Source organism: Balaenoptera physalus, assembly GCF_965194825.1.
Source record: "Balaenoptera physalus genome assembly, chromosome: 11".
NCBI classification, from domain to species: domain Eukaryota; kingdom Metazoa; phylum Chordata; class Mammalia; order Artiodactyla; family Balaenopteridae; genus Balaenoptera; species Balaenoptera physalus.
Genome location: NC_138896.1, coordinates 13987686 through 14007226, shown reverse-complemented (window position 1 = coordinate 14007226; position 19541 = coordinate 13987686). Strand labels below are relative to the sequence as shown.

Sequence of the window (19541 nt, the reverse complement as noted above, 5' to 3'; positions counted from 1 at the left end):
TTTACAAAAATGTGATCACATTTTACAGATTGCAGAATTGCATTTTATTATTTTAATATACGTGAGCATCTGACCATATAAGTTGCTGTAGATATTTTTCATTCTTTTGAATTTAAGCATAGCATTCTAAAGTCCTGTATGAGCTTTTAAAAATCATACAAAATGAGAGAGGCGAATTTTTGGTGAATATTGCTTGGACCTATTTTGTGACATCAGCCACTCTTCCTGTCTTTCATATCAGACTGCCAACCAGTCATTTCTGACAGCCAGACTCTGGCCTCGGTGTAATTTTGTTTTTCTTTGGACAATTCTTAATAGATATTCAAGACCCCTTCTTTTCGAAATTGTGCCTATTCTTTCTGGTTCTACAGTTAGAAGACAAATCCATATCACCACCTATAAAATTTCCCATATGTAAAGTCTGTCAAGGTTTTTTTTTTTGAAAGGCTAGATTTCTCTCTTTTTTAAATATTTATTTATTTGGTTGCACCAGGTCTTAGTTGTGGTAGGCGGGCTTCTTAGTTGCGGCACACAGGCTCCTTAGTAGTGGCATGCATGTAGGATCTAGTTCCCTGACCAGGGATCGAACCCAGGCCCCCTGCATTGGGAGCGTGGAGTCTTATCCACTGCGCCACTGGGGAAGTCCCTGTCAAGTTTTTATTTATTTGTTTTTTAAAGATCTTTTTTGATGTGGACCATTTTTAAAGTCTTTATTGAATTTATTACAATATTGCTTCTGTTTTATGTTTTGGTTTTTTGGCCCCAAGGCATGTGGGATCTTAGCTCCCCGACCAGGGATCGGACCCGCACCCCCTGCATTGGAAGGTGAAGTCTTAACCACAGGACTGCCAGGGAAGTCCCCTGCCAAGTCTTTATTTTTATGAGAATAGCCCACTTTTTATTTTTACCTGTATTCACCAAGTCTGTTTCTTAATTCTTTTTTTTTTTTTTTTAATTTATTTATTTATTTATTTATTTTTGGCTGTGTTGGGTCTTCGTTTCTGTGTGCAGGCTTTCTCTAGTTGCAGCGAGCGGGGGCTACTCTTCATCGTGGTGCGCGGGCTTCTCATTGTCGTGGCTTCTCTTGTTGTGGAGCACAGGCTCTAGATGCGCAGGCTCAGTAGTTGTGGTTCACGGGCTTAGTTGCTCCGTGGCATGTGGGATCTTCCCAGACCAGGGCTCGAACCCGTGTCCGCTGCATTGGCAGGCAGACTGTCAACCACTGCGCCACCAGGGAAGCCCTGTTTCTTAATTCTTTATTAATCTTTTGTTGTTGTTGTTGTCGTTATGGTTCTCTGAATACTCTTTTAAATATTCCCCATCTTTCTTTGGATCCAAAAAACTGCTTACTTAGAAGGATGAAACCTGGATTTTAAGTACATCCTAGTTAACAACTGGTAATAGATGCTAGTCTCAGAGACCTTGGACTCACTGTGTGACCTTGGGGTTTTTTGGGGGTTTCTTTAACCTCTAAAATGCATAGTTTGTGCTAATTGGTCATTAAGTTTATTTTCCTTGTAAAATTCTGGCTCTGTCTCCAAATAAAATAAGAAGTTAGGTAGTATAAGGTTAAACCAATGCAGCGCAGCCCTTTCGAGAAATTAGAGTCACCTGAGATTGCACTGAGCTGCTGATGGGAAGGAAGTCCGCGTGGTCCCTTGCCAGCTGCTCTGTTCCGGGTGATTGCCTCACTTCTCCGTCTATTCAGCATCCGTTTCCTCATGCTCGTCTGTTTATATTTCACAACAAAGAGTTGGAGTGGGAGGGTTTAGGAGCAAGAGGGCAGAATCATGGAGATAATCATGTAAAATTTAATTCTGATTTGGTCTTCTAAGCCATAGCAAGGAACAATCAGAAGTTCCCTTTTTCTTTGCTGTGCTGATTGGTCTATTCTGGATGAAAGTCAGAGTGGTCCCAGGGTAAAGGGAGTGAACCAGGAGGAAGGGAGGACAGATTCAGCTCTGCAACCAACAAGCAGTGCGACGTGGGGCCGCTGCTTTCCTCAGTGTCCTCGTTTATTAAAGAAAGGAGTTCAATTAAATTACCTCAGAATATCACTTCCCATCTAATATTCTGGTTTCTTTGCGGTTTTCTGTGAAACGGCAGCGATGGTTTTAAGGTCGGGATCAGGCTAATGTACTCTGAAATGAATCTGTATACAGTCGAAAGTTAAAAAGGAAATTTCACAGATTCCTTTCTGCATAACTGCTGTCGCTCTTTCCTCTCCCCCGCGTATCCCAGGACTACGTGGTGAGCGTAACGGAAGAATTCCTGGAGTTCATTTCAGACGGAGCACTGGCCATCGAAGTATGGGGCCACCAGTGCACCGGGAACGGCAGCTCTGTCTGGGAAGTCGATTCCCTTCATGCTAAGACAAGAACGTTGCATGACAGGTTTGTGCTTGGCTGAGGGCTTTAGACGCGGGGTCAAGGCTCACCCTTGGGCAGTGGTTGAAGAATAAGGACTCTCTGAGCCTGCTTCCTCCTTTGTGAATGGGAATGATGAAGGGAACTACCAGGCCCTGGAAAAATTCGATGGGGAAAGGAAAGTGTTTTCAACAAATGAGACTGAAACATCTGTGCATCTTTATGGAATAAAAACAACCTTGATCTTAATTCACATGATACACAACACTTAATTTGAGATGGAGCATGGCTTTAAATGTAAAAGATAAAACTATAAAGCTTATAGAAGAAAACAGAAGGGTATCTTCTTTTAAAGTTGATCATTTGCCTCTTCCATGACCCAGCAATCCCACTCCTAGGTATTTACCCAAGAAAAATGAAAACATAAGTCCATAAGCAGCCTGGTACATGAATGTTTATGGCAGTTCTATTCATGATATCCCCCAAACTGTAAACAACCCGATGTCCTTCAGTGTGAGAATGTTTGATAAACAAATTGTGTTATTAGTCATATAATAGAATATTACTCAAAAATAAAAAAGAACTCTGTCCCACTCTTACATATTGTGGATGAATCTCACAAACATTGTTCTGAATCAAAGGAGCCAGACCTAGAAGAGTAAAATACTACATGATTCCTTCTATATGAAATTCTAGAACAGGTAAAACTAATCTGTGAGGTTACACAGCTGCTGCAGGTGGTGTGGGGATAGAGTGGGAAGGGGCCTGAGCAAACCTGCTGTGGTGATGGCGGGGTGTATGCACAGGTGTATGCATTTGTCACGATCCCTCCAAGTCTACGCCTGAGATCTGGACAGTTCACTGAATGTAAGGTATACATCAATAAAATAAATGAAAAGAACCTATACCGCAGGATTGTTTTGAGTGTTAAACAAGAAAATAATCTATGTGACACACATAGCACAGTGCCTCACGGATAGTAAGTGCTCAGGTACTGGGGGCTTCTTCCTGTTGCTAATAATGTCCCGGACATTGACATGGTTGTTTGTTGGCACGTGTTTCTGCAGGTGGAACGAGGTTACTCGCAGGATAGAGATGTGGATCTCCATACTAGAGCTGAATGAGCTGGGGGAGTACGCTGCTGTGGAGCTTCACCAGGCAAAAGATGTCATCACAGGAGGTGTCTTTCAACTCAGACAGGTACTAGGTTTGTCTTTGCTTCTTTCGTGTTTTCTCCCTGTCCCACTCTTACAGTTTCTGGAATTTTCTAGTTATTTGCCTCTTTGTTCCCTAATTCTTTCCCCGTCCTTGATCCTCTTCCCCCATCCCTCCCCATCCCCATTCCTGGCCCCCATTTCCGCATCACACCCCCACCTCTGCAGGGTCATTCCCGGAGAGTGCAAGTCACAGTGAAGCCTGTCCAGCATTCTGGGACACTGCCACTCATGGTCGAAGCTATCTTGTCCATCTCCATTGGCTGCGTGACTGCCAGGTCCACCAAGCTCCAGAGAGGGCTGGACAGTTACCAGGTGAGACCAATAGATTGCAAATAGTATTTAACAAAGATTGGTTAATGCAGAATTAAGGCAGTCAGTGATCTGTGACGGAGACCTGTTCAGGAATATAACTGAACTCCTTGCCTTAAGCATATATCGGCCCCCGCCACCCCATCCATATTTCCGTCCGTTGCCTTTTTGCTAGGTTTAAATTACTGTATTGGCTTAGTGCCGATTAATAATAATTTTATTTATAAACACACATCAATGCTGTAGTGCTCATTTACTTTAGGCAGGATTTATTTTATATCTGGCCCGAATTATGTTGGGTGTTTGATACTGCAGGCTTTGGCCTGATCCACTTTTATTAATAGAAAGTTGCCCCCATACACTGGCATAATTAACCAGCTCTCTGAAAGCTTTACTTTTTTTTTTTAATTGAAAGTTGTCCTCATGATCATTTTTGTTCATTAAGTCTCCTTTTGCTGAACCTTCTTTTCTCACTTAAAAAAAAATTAAAAGAAGGAACCATCTAAGAATTCATCTTATTTACCAGTCACAGTAAACTTTAAGATCAGGAACGTGTCCCCAGGGGCCTGAAAGAACGCATGTGCTTCACCAAGTCCGCACTTTACTATCAGATGTAGTTGGGGACTGGGAAGAATCAGACCGCTGAATGCTGGTTCCCTCACTCCCTGTCATGATGGGGAGAAACCTTTTCTCCGTGGAGTCTGGGCGTAAGCCCAGCCTATCTTGAGAAGGATTCATCTTCCATCTCAGTTTCCTTTTGGCTTCATGGCAGCAAAGACTTTACTGCAACATTGGCTTGGACTGTTGGGCCGTCAGGAAGGCGCAGCTGTGTCAGACACTGCCTTCCTCATCCCAGGCCAAAACTGCCTCCGACTCAAAGCCTGGGAAGAGCATGAATGGAGTTGTGAGGCCGGAGTCTGCTGTTTCCAGGGAGGCTTCTCCGCCAGACTTTTCGCTGTATGTGGAGTGGAAGTTGGGTTGTCCCTCACTTGGCCATCAGCTCTGGGGGCAACTGCAGGGCCTGGTAGAAAGAGCACAGACTTGGAGTGAGGAGACCTGGGTTCTTAAGCTTTGTTTGACTTAACTGGGTAATTTAAACTTCGAGTTCCCTTTTTCTTTCCTCCGAAACGATGAGGTAGATGTAATAATTCTCTGAGGTCCCTTTCTGCCGTAAAATTTTGTGGCTCAATAAATCTCTGATCTTAGATACAACTTTGAATCTGTGTGTGTGAACTGTGACCTATGAACATGCATCATCAACTGGCTGACTATTCCCGTTCGATGAGCATTGCAAGGATTGATTATTTGCACTTTTAAAAACAGCTGTACCTCTTGAGTTAAAACTGATTTTTGTCAACATTTGAGCTCTCAAATATCTGCCTTCCCCCAGTGCTGAATGCTCTTCTTACAGTATCTGTCATGCAAATTTAAACGGTGACTGTTTTAAAGCTTTTATTTTTCTTTGCTGCCATGCTCAAGGTCATGTCCAGTACCATTTTTGTTGTTGACATAGTACTTCAGAATTATTTTGATGCAATAGCTTGAGCCAATCCAGAATATGCTGATGTCACAATGGTTCTACATCATGAAAGCTCAAGCTAGTTTTCGGTGAATAGAAGTATCTTCTTAGCCTAAAAGATAATGATAAATTAGAGCTGTTTGTACTTTATTCATTAATAGGAGGAATTAATTCGAGAAAAATTATTTCAGTAGTGTGCTTACTACTGAAGTTAAGAGTTATCCAAATGAAAATGATGGTTACCAAACTAAAACTAAAGTTTATTTTAAAGTCTACAGAGAGAATAATCTTAACAGTATTTTGAAAGCACTTTTAAAAGACAGTATATTTAGATATGAAAATAATGTAATTATACTTCTTAAGGCATTTGAAAAAAAAGTTTGTCTTTTGTCTGACTAGGCCACTCCAGTTCCTTTTTTAATATTAACCCTCCAATAACCATAGAAAAATGAAAGAAGATTGTTACATGGCCCAGTATTCATTTTGAGTAGAACCTGCCTCCATAGAGATGGATATTCTCTACAAATGGGGATTTCTTTATTCTTGTTTCTTTCTTTTTTTTTTGGCTGCACAGCTTGTGGCATTTTAGTTCCCCAACCAGGGATTGAACCCAGGCCCTCGGCAGTGAGAGCAGAGAGTCCCAACCACTGGACCACCAGGGAATTCCCTCTTTATTCTTGTTTCTAAGGAAAATTGTCTCAACTAAAACCCTGTTTTTTTCCACACGATGATTTTGTTTTGCAAATGTTTTGCCAAAATGCTTAGTTTATGTAATTATTGTAAAATGTTGCCATGGGTTTAGGACAGTTCTGATTTTTCTCACCTGATTGGCATGGATACTGACATATCCAACAGTGGATAATGATAGAGCCATGTATCCAAAATAGTGGGCTGTGCTCTTACTGCGGTGGTACAGTATACAGAACCTTCTACAGTCTTCCCTCGGTATCTGGGGGGATTGGTTCCAGAACCCTCCCCCCCTTGGATACTAAAATCTGAGAATGTTCAAGTCTCTAATATAAAATGACCTAGTACAATCGGCCCTCCGATCAGGAAGTTTCTGTGGTTGGTTGAATCTGCAGATGTGGAACCTGCGGATAAGGAGGGCTGACTGTACGTGGAGTCTTAGCTTCCCGGTGGGTCTTCCCCGTGATGATTTCACAGTGACAGTGGTGTGGTGCAGGGACAAGGGTGCAGACCTGGCCTCCAGTCCTGACCCTGCCACTATCCGTTTGAACCTTGGTTTCAGTCATTTCATCCTTCAGGCCTTAGCTGCCTCACAGCTAAAACCAGGAGGTTGAGCAGGAGACTCCCTAAAGTCCTTTCTAGTTCTGCCCATTCTAAATCTCAGTCAAATAGCTCACCCAGAAACAAATAGCAACTGTTTGCATAACAGTGCCATAAGGCCTGACCCAGCGGGGTTGTGTCCGATCCCCAGCTAAGAGAATCTGAGAGAGTTCCCATTTTTAAATCACTGCTTTCTCTATTAAAGAAAAAAAATTAAATCTTAAATTCTTTAAGTAATTATAGACAAGTGAATTACATCCACTTTTTGAGATTCGGTTAAATGTTTTATTATGCCGATGTTGTGTGTGCTATCCATTGTAATGTGTGTGTTAAGCTTAAAGACTTATTTTCCTTGTGTGCTGTTCAAGAAAAAAAAAATGCATGTCCTTTGTGTTTATTTTTTCCCTACCAGAGAGATGATGAGGATGGTGATGATATGGATAGTTACCAGGTATTACTGCTGCTGTCAGTCCTGTGGCATGGGGCACAGCTGCTGCTAATTGCCAGCATTCGCAAAGCCGAGGGCAGGGAGGAGGAAAGGAGGACCGTAGAGCAAGCATATGCAGTTCTCACTCGCTTTTGGTTTGCTTTCAGTGTAATCAGTGATACAATACTATTTCTATAGATTTCCCTGTCAGTTCAAAATTTATAAGCAGATACTGCTTTTTTGCTATGCTATCTCAAATTGCTAGCTCGTAAAGCCTTTCTAAACAAGACCACTCTCACTGTATTAAATTGGTGATCTTAAGAATTGTAGTTATCCATCCATAATCTTTAAGTAGACCTGTCTTTCCTATGTGAACCTGCAGTTAGCTCCTTATATCCAAGAGAGTAGTACTGTTCTAACGTGCCATCGTATTTTTAAAGACTTTTGCCGGATAGGAAAACTGAAGACCTTTTAAGCACATAGTTTTGTTTAGCCAGTTTTCTTCTCTCTTTAAGGCCAATCTTATTCATAACCTGGAGAATTTAACTCTCAGCTTTAAATCTCTTCTTGGAAATCTAGGGGAGAAAAAATATATGCAAATGTGAAATTTTACCTAGTCAGGGCTGACTGGCCTACTACTGTCCATGGAATGTGGGGTAACAGTAATTAATGGTCAAGGTGGCAAACCAAGATGAAGTTTTCTGGGTTGGTTCCCAGTCTTTGTACTGATTCTCTACATGAATTTTAAAAGCATGTTTTCCTGGTGTGCCTTCCTATAAGTAAAATGTGGGTCCACTGTAGGTAAAGCCTCAGAAGTTCTCAGGTGTCTGCTCTTAATGTAACGTCTTAAGGGTTAGGCTGGAATTAGGCAAGTCAGAGAGCATCCTGAATAGAATTGGTAGGTGTCTTTCCCACCTCATAATTTTTACCAAGAAAGAAAACAAGCAAGTAAAAACAACTGGTAGGGGAAATACCAGTATCCCCTTGGATCTCAGCAACGCCACTAACTAACGTCCTGTGGCTGTCCGTGCGCTTCCTGCCACGTGGTTCACGGGCGAGTCCAGCGGCTGCTTCTGGGCGTTCTCAGCATGGCTGACTGCATGTTGGCTTCTTGCATGGGAAGTTTTCGGTTAGCCTCGTGGTAGCGGTTGGAGGTAAAGCCTTTGCAGCAAGTTTGAAAAGTTCTCCACCGATCTATTCTTTGCCTTTCAGAAAATACATCTTATCCAGCCGTCGAGCTATGAATGATGAAAACGCCTGTCGTTTTCCATTTGCTGCTTTGTGATTTGGGCTCTGTTTCTGGTGTCCTCCTGCTTAGAATCACAAACGCTTCAAACAAATAGCTACGACTTAAATACATACACGCACATATCGTATAAGACGCATCCAGCAGCTGGTGTAGTTTGAGCTTCTCTTGCTTTTTAAGTATAATTATCTTTTTGGAAATCCGGGGGCTCTGATTTCTGAGTCATGGGATCCTCAATCAGCATGCAGTGTTCCTGAGGCCTCTTTGCTTTCTTGCATATTAATCACACGGCAATGTTCAATGGCCTTTCCTAATGAAAAGTTTCCTAATCAATTTAAGCATCTTTTTTTTTTTAAAAGAAATAGTTATCTGTGCACTCTACAGGAAAATGTTTTCCCTCCCTGATGCCAGGAAGAAGACTTAAACTGTGTGAGAGAGAGGTGGTCTGATGCCCTCATTAAACGGCGAGAATACCTGGATGAACAGATTAAAAAAGTCAGCAATAAAAAAGGTATGTGAGATTAAAGTCTTGGCTGAGAGTAGTTTTTTCACTTCTAGACAGTAGTGGTAGGCTGTTTTCCTCCCTTAGCTGGACTGCTGTATCTTAGCTTTTTGACCCTATAACAGTTATAGATGTTAGTGAATCATTAGTGTACAGTGTTTAAGCAGGCTCTGAATTTGAAAGTAATGTTTCATTACTTGAGTTAACCGACATTAAACGTTAAATTCAGATTTTGTTTTGATGAATGCAAATGCCATCAATATCGACATCTCCACATGAGGTATTCCAGGCTCAGAACCTGGGACTGACAGCAGCTAAAGGGTCACTTCTGAAGCCACGACACTTGGCAGGTGGGCCGCGGCTACCATTGGGCGGTAGCCACGCTCTTGGCTCCTTCGGGGTGGCCTGAAGCCGGCCTGCAGCTCCACTCACCACCACCCAGCTCCAAGGATTCGGTTTGCTTACGCTTGCAATGGCCACTTGGATTCTAGAGCAGAAATCTGCGCTTAAAACCCCGGTTTCAGGCTTCCCTGGTGATGCAGTGGTTGAGAATCTGCCTGCCAATGCAGGGGACACAGGTTCGTGCCCTGGTCCGGGAAGATCCCACATGCCGCGGAGCAGCTAAGCCCATGCCCCACAACTACTGAGCCTGTGCTCTAGAGCCCATGAGCCACAACTACTAGCCCACGCACCACAACTACTAGCCCGCGCCCCTAGAGCTGTGCTCCACAACAAGAGAAGCCACTGCAATGAGAAGCCCGCGCAGCGCAACGAAGACCCAACACAGCCAAAAATAAATAAGTAAAAATGAATTAAAAACAAAAAAAACCCCGGTTTCTCATCCTGAGTGAACGATTCACCCAGTGTGGTTGGTTCTCCACCAAAGGACATGTTCTGAATGTGAATCCGCTTCACGTAGAAGTCAGCGAAAGTCCTCCCCCAGTAAAACATCTTGGCTCCGCGTTCTGCTCTTGGCCTCAGTGTGTGTGTGTGTGTGTGTGTGTGTGTGTGTGTGCGTGCACTCAACCTGCTAATGAAAACTCACTTTGCCTATGCCCAGGTAACTCCAGAGTTGAACTAGGCTAAGAGGATTGCAAAATAGATCAAATAAAATCCCTTTCATAACGAGCATGAAGGAAAACAAAAGTTAGTTTTGCAGAGTGCAATATATGGTGTTTTTTAATCCTCTATCCTTATAAAATGATGTGTGGTTTTATAAAGCAATGTCACATCCATTATTGCACTTGGTCCTTCTGACAGGTGCGTGAAGTAGATATGACTTGTATTAACCCTATTTGACAAATTAGGAAGCTAAGACTCATCTGTTGAATGACCTTCCAACATTACAGAACTAGTAAAATAACCCAAGTCTTCTAATCCCTGTTCCAGTGCTCTTTCCACTCTTCCTGGGTTTATGATCTGTTAGGCTAGCGTCCTAGCCTCTCTGAGCTTGTCTTGGTGCTCCGTCTTAAACTTCAAAGCCTCAATTCCCTACTTGGGACACCGTGGATGTTTAAGGCACTTGTGGGTACCACTGAGTGCAAATAGATTTAAATTTAGAAACTGTCCTTTCTCCCTCTTGGCGCTCATGCCCTCGTTTTGTCCCGCAGAGAAGACGGAGGATGATGTGGAGCGGGAAGCCCGCCTGGTGGAGCAGTGGGTAGGGCTGACGGAGGAGCGGAATGCCGTGCTGGTGCCCGCACCGGGCAGCGGGATCCCCGGGGCGCCTGCTGACTGGTGAGTCTGCCCTTCCTTCCGGGCAGGCCTGACGCGGGTGCTGTGGTCTCTGGCGGGTCATGCGAGTGACCTGCCAGGATTGTCGCAGAAAATGTTAAGTACCGTGAGCTGTCCAGGGAAGGGCCAACCAACCCTAGTGCTCCCCTCCCTCTTCTTCTTGCCCACTGCAACCATCTTCCACTCACAGGAAGCCAGCGAGCACTTACCACTGGCCGGGAGTCAGATAGACAGTCCTCCAGCCCTTGGCATGAGCCCCTTGGACATGATTACCTGATCTCCAGACATTCTCATATCTTGGGTCGAAAGAAGGGTGTTTCCAGAGCATACTTGAAAAGGGAAGAAAATATGCCTTCTTATTTGCCCTCCTGCCTGTTTATTTTGACTCAACATAGAGTCAGCACTTAAGCGCTACATCCACAATGATCAGTCAGTCAGTGGGTTTATCAGTCAGTCCTAATGCCCAGAAGAAACAGCATGCGATCCTGGGCTCTGGAGGCAAATCGCTCCTGTCCCCTGTTCCTCCTCTAACAATAGCCACTTCCCTTCTTCCCATCACTAGAATGATTCTCAGAAAGGCTTCAAATAATCTGTGTTTCAATTAATTACATGTAATTCATATGACTGGTAGTTCTTTATATAAGTCACATAATTCCCATGATTTGTGTTAAGAAGGGTGACAAGATCTGTGAAAATATCTCATTTGTAGAACCTGTATCTGACTCCACAGTGGTTCTCTTCTGCTTTCATGCCTCTGTCGTGTTTGGTTATTTAACAAGATGTAAAACACATATTTTGTTATGATTAAATATTGTTATTAAATTTAGGATCCCACCACCTGGAATGGAAACCCACATACCTGTTCTCTTCCTTGATTTGAACGGTAAGTTTGAACCTGACGTTCCAAGGCTTACCACATTGAATTAGGTTTGTAATCTAATCAGACCCGCAGTACTTTGACCCTTAAGTCACTTGCCTAAACACGCACATGCCATATTTAGGTGACATTTTTACTCCAACAAAATATATAAAGCCATGACATGTCGAATCACTAGAAGACAGATGTGGAAATTTATTCTTAAAAAGACAGCACTTGAGAGATTGAGAACTGCATACAAAGGCATGAGAGCAGTTATTGCTCTGAAACAGAAACGGACATGGAAATTACCTGAGAAGGTAATCGCCCTTAGAGATCTGAATCTTTATGCATTGCAGGTGCCCAGGAATCTGCATTTCTGACTGGTGCCCTTTGCTCCCCACCCCACCCCCATTTGTTTTGTTTCTAGAACACGATCATCTGTAACCCTGAATGAAGGGTTGTCCTTTACTGTAGAAATTAGATTGAACCTGGGCGAATATAGAACAAGGGTTTTCAATGTGTTTTAGCAGTAAAATCCATTTTCAATGTGAACTTGTAAATGGAACCCCATGTGTGGAATACGGAAGCAGAGTTGCTGAGTTTGGGGATGGGCAGGCTCTGGCAGGCCCTTCTGCAGGGCCCTTGGGATCCTCAGAGCACAGCCTGAAAACCTGTCTTCTGGCGGGAAGACCAGTAATGGATGAATGGAAGACACAGGAGGTTGGCTTTGGCTCTTCATATGAACAGTTTTTTTAAAAGCCTAGAAATAGACCGTTGCCTCATGAAGTGGTGAGTTCCCCATAATTGGAGGTTCCCCATTATACAAGCAAAGACTGGATGACTATATACAGAGATTTGTGAAGGGTGAATCCTACACTGGGTAGGGTATTGGAAAAAGATGGTCTTCACATTTCTCCCAAGTGCTCAGAACTTTGTTTCTAAATTGATCATTTAACCACTCAAATCTCTACACTTGATCTTAGCCAAAAGGCCGAGAAGCGATAACCACTCAAATCTCTAATTTAGTGTAAGTTATGCAAGTAGGACCACAAACTTAACACTACGTTGTAGGAGGAATTGACAGAAAGCAGCAAAATTCTAAGGTGTGTTTATGTAGTGAAAATATTTGCTCCCAGGACTACATATAGAATATATTCAGTCCATTTATAGGAGAGGCACAAAGGCACCTTTTTGGCTCCTGGAGTTGTTTCTGTAAAGGATAGAAGTTGTTGTAGTTAGTGGAGTTGCTGTTACAACTGCAGGAATGAAAAACTAAATAAAATTGCATTACATGTAAACTTCATCTGTAAAAAGCATATTTAAAAATTTTGGATGCTTGCTTTAAAAATCTGTTTCCCCCACTTTTGCTTCTGTGCCCTGGACTTGGTCAGCGGATGACCTCAGTGCCAATGAGCAGCTTGTGGGCCCCCATGCATCGGGCGTGAACTCCATCCTCCCCAAGGAGCATGGCAGCCAGTTTTTCTACCTGCCCATCATAAAGCACAGTGATGAGGAGGTAACTGACCTTTAAGAATCTCTTAAAGGGCTTCAGATTAATGCACATGCCTGTGGGCCTCTCTGCCCATTAAACTGCTGTGGTCTGGGCTTCGGGGAAGAGGACTGGGAACGTTAAAAAATAGAATGTGTGTGTTGTCAAAAAGGCAAGGAGGGACTTACCTGGTGGTCCAGTGGGTAAGACTCTGCGCTCCCAATGCAGGGGGCCTGGGTTCGACACCTGGTTGGGGAACTAGATCCCGCATGCATGCCGCAACTAAGAAGCCCGTGTGCCACAACTAAAGATCCCGCATGCTGCAACTAAAGATCCCGCATGCCGCAACTAAGACCCCTTGCAGCCAAAATTAATAATAAATAAATAAATAAATATTTCTTTTAAAAAGGCGAGGAAAAACATCTATGATTCGACGTACAGTTGCATTTATTTTCTTTCTAGTGCATGACGTAAAACTGCTGCACCTGAGTTGTCTTGTTTCCATGTCCCCATCCTTCCCCCATCCCTAGGTTTCAGCCACAGCCTCCTGGGACTCCTCGGTGCATGATTCCGTTCACTTGAATAGGGTCACCCCACAAAATGAACGGATTTACCTGATAGTGAAGACCACAGTCCAGCTCAGCCACCCGGCTGCTATGGAGCTGGTATTACGAAAACGGATTGCAGCCAATATTTACAACAAACAGGTAGTAACGGGGCCTGATTGTGCCGTTTCATACATGAGCACAAAGTTTTTTCCTTCTCTCTATCACAAAGTAGTGTTTTGGGGTGTTAATACAGTGGCTGTGCAAATCGCTACCAGGTTATAATCTGATTCTCATTTATCCAAGATAACAGGGTATGAGGATAGCAGAGGTAAATGTCATCCACCAAAGGACTTTTCCACCTTGACCGATTTGAAGCCCATAATCCTAGGAGGCAGTGGAGTTATGACATTTTATTGTTTGAAAAAGGTTAAGCGCCTGGTCCAAGAGGGTTAGTGACAAAACCAGGACAAAGGCAGGCTCCAAAGAAATCTGTATCCTAATGCTTCCCCAGATCTCATCTCAGAGGTGCTGTCAGGAAAACTGATCCTCTGAGTTGACTTCTGACTGTGCCAAGATAGATTCATTAAACCCTGACAAGATCAAGTAGAAAGACGGCAAGTGGGAAAAAGAAGCAACCACAGAAAAACCCTGGATGGGCTGCAAATTCTGCAATCTAATCCCTAAATGACAGCTGGAATTTATTGTCCTTCAGGATTGGAGACAAGGATTTTTCCATTCAGTTTTTTTCTGTTTTACTAAGTGTTGTGTGTATATCAAAAACATAGTAATTGATGATGCTTTTACAATTTGTAAAGTACTAAATAACTTATATTTTCCACATTGCTTAATTCAGCTTTCCTTTTCTACCAGAGTTTCACCCAGAGTTTAAAGAGGAGAATATCACTGAAGAATATATTTTATTCCTGTGGTGTAACCTATGAAATAGTATCCAACATACCAAAGGTAAAGTATGTATTACTTTTTAAAAATATCAAAATGTGAGTATTGGAGAATGCGTTAAATCTCAAAACTTTTAAATAATTTTCTCACCACAGTTTTGAGAAAAATGTTGTTCAGGTACAAGTATTCTAATTGCCTTCTTGTCTCTTTAGGCAACAGAGGAGATTGAAGACCGGGAGACTCTGGCTCTCCTGGCAGCGAGGAGTGAGAACGAAGGCACAGCAGACGGGGAGACGTACATCGAGAAGTATACGCGAGGCGTGCTGCAGGTGGAGAACATCCTGAGCCTGGAACGGCTCCGGCAGGCAAGTAACTGCAGCATCTGGACCAGAGGGTGAGATCACCAGCCTTCACCCCAAATGGACAAAGATGAATGTATTTCCCAAACACCTTCTCTCTCAATCTATCAGAGAAGAAAAACTTGAGTAGCCCTCTCATTAGACAAAATAGTTACTTTGACAGAATAGTAACACAAATTCAAATGACTACCTTTTATTGAATACTGCCTAAGTAATATTGATACATTATTTCATTTAATCTTCAAGATAACCCTGCAAGGTAAATACTGTCATAATTCCCATTTGTAAATGAAAAAATTGAGGCTGACACAAGTTAGCCAACCTGCCCAAGGTGACCCAGCTAAGAAGGGGTACAAAGTTGGATGTGAACCCAGAAAGCTTGACTCCGAAGCCCACGTGCTTAACCACATATTCTCTCCCTGATTTTTGGACCCAGATTAGCTTCTGTGGCAAAAGCAGGATATTCAGGTGAAAATAATTCACTAGGTAGTGGAACTGCACAGGAGATGTCATTCGATCGAGGCAGTAGCCGAAGTTATGGAAACTGTGCTTTGAACAACAAGAGGACTAAGATTGGCGTTTGTCAGAAAAATCTTCCTTTAGTCCCACCTAAACTGCTGCACGAGTGAAACACAAGCAGCATAAAAGTTGATTGTAATTTTCCAAGTGAGATGTATAGTTAGTGGTATTTCATCCATGTTTTCTCTGCCCACCTATATAAAAATCCACAACATAAATGTCTTTAGTTCTGCAGTTTTCCTGGTTTTATTTATGAAAAATGTTTTTGATAAATTAAGCAAAAAAAAAAAAAAGGATACAATACGATTACAGTTTTGTAAATATGGGGGGAGAGGGAGTGTAAGATTGAAATGATCTTTATTTCTATACTTTCTAAATCCTCCACAATAAACATATATTACTTTTGTCGTCAGAGGAAGAAAAATAAATGTCCTTTTCAAATTTGCAGGCAGTCACAGTCAAAGAAGCGCTTTCCACCAAAGCTCGGCACCTGCGGCGAAGCCTCAGCACACCAAATGTTCATAATGTGAGCTCACCCGGGAGGGGCTGCCGCCCACGTGACGCTTCTCAGGGTTTGGGGTGCAGCAAGTCAGGGGACCTCCGGTCAGGGTTTACAGGTGGGGATAGAACATTCGGCACCAGTGTGGGCATCCCAAGGTGCCAAGGCTGCTCCTCTTTTCTAGCAAAGCTTACCAGAGAGCCGTTACATGTAACGTGCCTGAGCTTTTAGTGGAATCGTGCAAATTTCCCTCCATAAAGTTATGTCCTTGAAAGAAGTTTTTTGAGATGTAAATTGAATGTAGTTGGTTTAAGGATGGTAGAGTCAGGTAGAGATCCTGCTGCCAGAGCTGCTGAGTGCTGCCCTTGAGTCTGTTTACATTCCCCGTTCTAGCTGCCCCAGTGGATCTTACTGTGCTGCCCATCAGTGTGATAGGGCACCAGACTCCTCCGTAGAGACCCTTCCATAGTGCCGGGTCTTTATTTTGATTACCTTCCTCAACCGTTCCATCGAGGAAATCCAATTGACAGAAACTACGTCCAGTGGAGGGGAGCATTGCCATGGGAAGAAAGGACAGAGCAGTACGCGGACCACTTCAAAGTAGCCTCTTTCCAGGAGCAGCAGAGAGAAAGTCAGATCCTCTCAAGGAAAACTGTTATTTGCCTTCCCATTCTCAAGAATTGTCAGATAATGATTAAAAACACAGTAAACATTTATGAAAGTTGTCTTACAGTTGTCCAAAAAGCAAATCCCTATAATCTCTTTCATACAGATTACTTCTTCTGACCACGGTTCAGTTCTTAAAATTGATAATAGGAGACTCATATAGTTGTAAACTGAAAAAAGTCTTCTAATTAATTTAGGCGTCAAAGAAGAGATCATAATGGAAATTAGGATATATTTAGAACTGAATGATAATAAAAAATGGTATGTATATCAGTAGTTGAGGGATGCCATTAAAGTGGTACTTAGAGGGAAATCCTTAGCCCTAAGTTTCCTATTATTCCATTTATACTGCAGAATACTAGATGGTAGAGAAAATTAAAGAGCTAGAGCTATTGTTAGGAAATTTGTAGATCTTATAAATGTTATTAAAATATTAATTATATTAAAAATAATGAGGAAAACATATATCTTTAAAAGTAAGGAAAGACCACCTATGAAGAAGTATTCTACCCCCCCAAAAAAATTGAACCTAAGTCTGGTCAAGACTGTAGATCTAACTACTAATATTTACAGGGGACAGAGGAAAATGTTAAATGATACCACAGGGATTCATTTAACAAAATCCAGACTGTGGGAAACGTTACAGGAAAAAAATGATCTAGAGAAAAGGGAAAACTCATAAATTAAAAAAGACTTACAAGATATATCATCCAGTTGCAGTGTATTAACTATCTTGATCCTGATTCAAAATTAACTGTGATAATGTTTATAGACATTTGACCGCTAATGGGATATCTGATGCTATTTAGGAATCACTTAATTTTTTTAAGATGTGATAATGGTATTATGGTTTTAAAAAGGGAGGAGGAATTTCTTATCTTTTAGAGATTCATAAAGAAATATTTATGGATAAAAAAATTTTAAGTTAGAAAAAGAAAATCAGAATATTTTTAAAGAGGGTAATGATAAATATTAGAGCAGAATTATAATAAATTCAAATAAATAAGGAAATAATAAATATTAGAAGAAAGAAGGAGGGAAGGAGAAGGTCATACAGCCTTCAACTGTATGTGTGATATTTTATTTAGTTAGCTATGTTAAATATATAAACCACATTGATAAAACCATTCATCCCTTACAGGTCTCTTCTAGTCGACCAGACCTTTCTGGCTTTGACGATGATGATAAGGTGTGTACCCGTGGGCATGGCCAGGTTATTAGTAGAATCTAAGTCTGGTAAGTTAGGATATCTTGGTGTTTTTAAAATCTCTGGACTTCCCACCTTAACCTGATGCAGATAATTGTCTCTACATGTCCATTTCCAAGTTCAAACACTTGGTGTGAAATTGCTATGCACTCTGAGTGTTACATTGTTACTTAACATGATACTTTCCATATCAGGATCATACGACACATAACTGAATAAATATCTGTGTGTTTATGGGTCTAACTCTAAATGACTTAAGGTATTATGTCCCCCATAGCAAAATCAAAATTATTTCAAATGGGGAAAATTAGGAACTTGAAATTAAGGACATTTTACAGCATTATCATATTCAAATATTTCTTTAACATATATTGTATGTAAATTACTATTCTAGGGACGGTAGATGATTCAAAAAGTATAAACACAGATTATGTCTTCAAGAAGTTTAAAATCTAATCCTTGGAGATAGACATCTCCTAAGAAATTGAAGTAGGATTAACTAAGTTTATATGATATAAAGGAAGAGGTTTCTCCCTTTAGTATACTAGTATCTTATGCCAGCTTGGAACTTCTAAATCTCAAGTATATGTAGAGTAATCGTACCACCAAGTTTGCCTGGGGAAGTTCAAGCTTATGCCTACTACCCAGGAAAAATATCAGTGGAACTGTTTTACTCTCAAAAGTGTTGTTGTTTGGTCTTTAAATCATTTATTCACTCCAGGTATACCTTGGGTATGATAGCACTTGTCATATTGTTCAGTACTTTTCTACATGTTAGATCTATTTAATAATAAAAATAAATAAAGAAGAGCACATACTGCCATTAAAAAATAGAGGGCTTCCCTGGTGGCACAGTGGTTGAGAATCTGCCTGCCAATGCAGGGGACACGGGTTCGAGCCCTGGTCTGGGAAGATCCCACATGCCGCGGAGCAACTAAGCCCGTGAGCCACAACTACTGAGCCTGCGCATCTGGAGCCTGTGCTCTGCAACGAGAGGCCGCGATAGTGAGAGGCCCGCGCACCGTGATGAAGAGTGGCCCCCGCTTGCCGCAACTAGAGAAAGCCCTCGCACATAAACGAAGACCCAACACAGCCAAAAATAAATAAATAAATAAATAAATTTATTTTTAGAAAAAAGAAAAAAGAAAAAAAAACCCTCAAATCAGGCTTCATTTCTCTCTCTCTCTTTTTTTTTTTTGGCACACTGCGTGGCACGTGGGATCTTAGTTCCCTGACCAGGCGTTGAACCCGTGTCCCCTGCATTGGGAGTGCAGAGTCTTAACCACTGGATCACCAGGGAAGTCCCCATTTCTCATTTTAGAGGGACTTAATTACGGTTAACCCATGTTTCTACCTTGTAGGGTTGGCCAGAGAACCAGTTAGACATGTCTGACTACAGCCCCAGTTACCAGGATGTATCGTGTTATGGAACTTTGCCCAGGGATTCACCTCGAAGGAGTAAAGAAGGTAGTGGTGAGATTTTTTTTCTGTGTTATTTCTTTATAATTTCTTAGGAAAGGCATGGGGGGAAATTTTTTTATAGATGACATATAATATGGTAGGAAGCTGAAATTCTAGTTTGGTAGATGATCCAAAACTGTCTTCTTGAATAGAACATATCCTGTTCACTTTTTTTTTTTTGCTTTGTATCCATTATATCATCCAATTAATAATAGGCTTTTTGTGCAACACTTGTAATTTTCAAATCACATTTCATGTGTCATTTCCTGATTTTGAAGTCAGTTTTGAGACACACATATCTTATTACATTATGGTTAGGTTTCATTCTTTACCAAAAGAATATCCACCTCCATCATGTTTTTGTGCTGGAATCAAAGTATATTTTAGGAGAACATGTCTCTGGTCCCTAAGGAAATTTCAAAACTGA

At 41.8% G+C, this 19541-nt stretch overlaps 1 protein-coding gene across 1 annotated transcript in view; it reads left to right on the top strand.

The window, feature by feature from the left end:
• Positions 1 to 19541, top strand: part of KIF13A (kinesin family member 13A) — a 216781-nt gene that overhangs the window by 186307 nt on the left and 10933 nt on the right. Inside the window, 14 exon segments of the mRNA XM_082415147.1 lie at positions 2242 to 2393; positions 3434 to 3566; positions 3749 to 3895; positions 7111 to 7149; positions 8783 to 8882; positions 10484 to 10610; positions 11435 to 11490; positions 12858 to 12982; positions 13486 to 13662; positions 14374 to 14466; positions 14616 to 14772; positions 15734 to 15807; positions 17588 to 17635; positions 19015 to 19120. Coding sequence (XP_082271273.1) covers positions 2242 to 2393; positions 3434 to 3566; positions 3749 to 3895; positions 7111 to 7149; positions 8783 to 8882; positions 10484 to 10610; positions 11435 to 11490; positions 12858 to 12982; positions 13486 to 13662; positions 14374 to 14466; positions 14616 to 14772; positions 15734 to 15807; positions 17588 to 17635; positions 19015 to 19120 — 1534 coding nt within the window.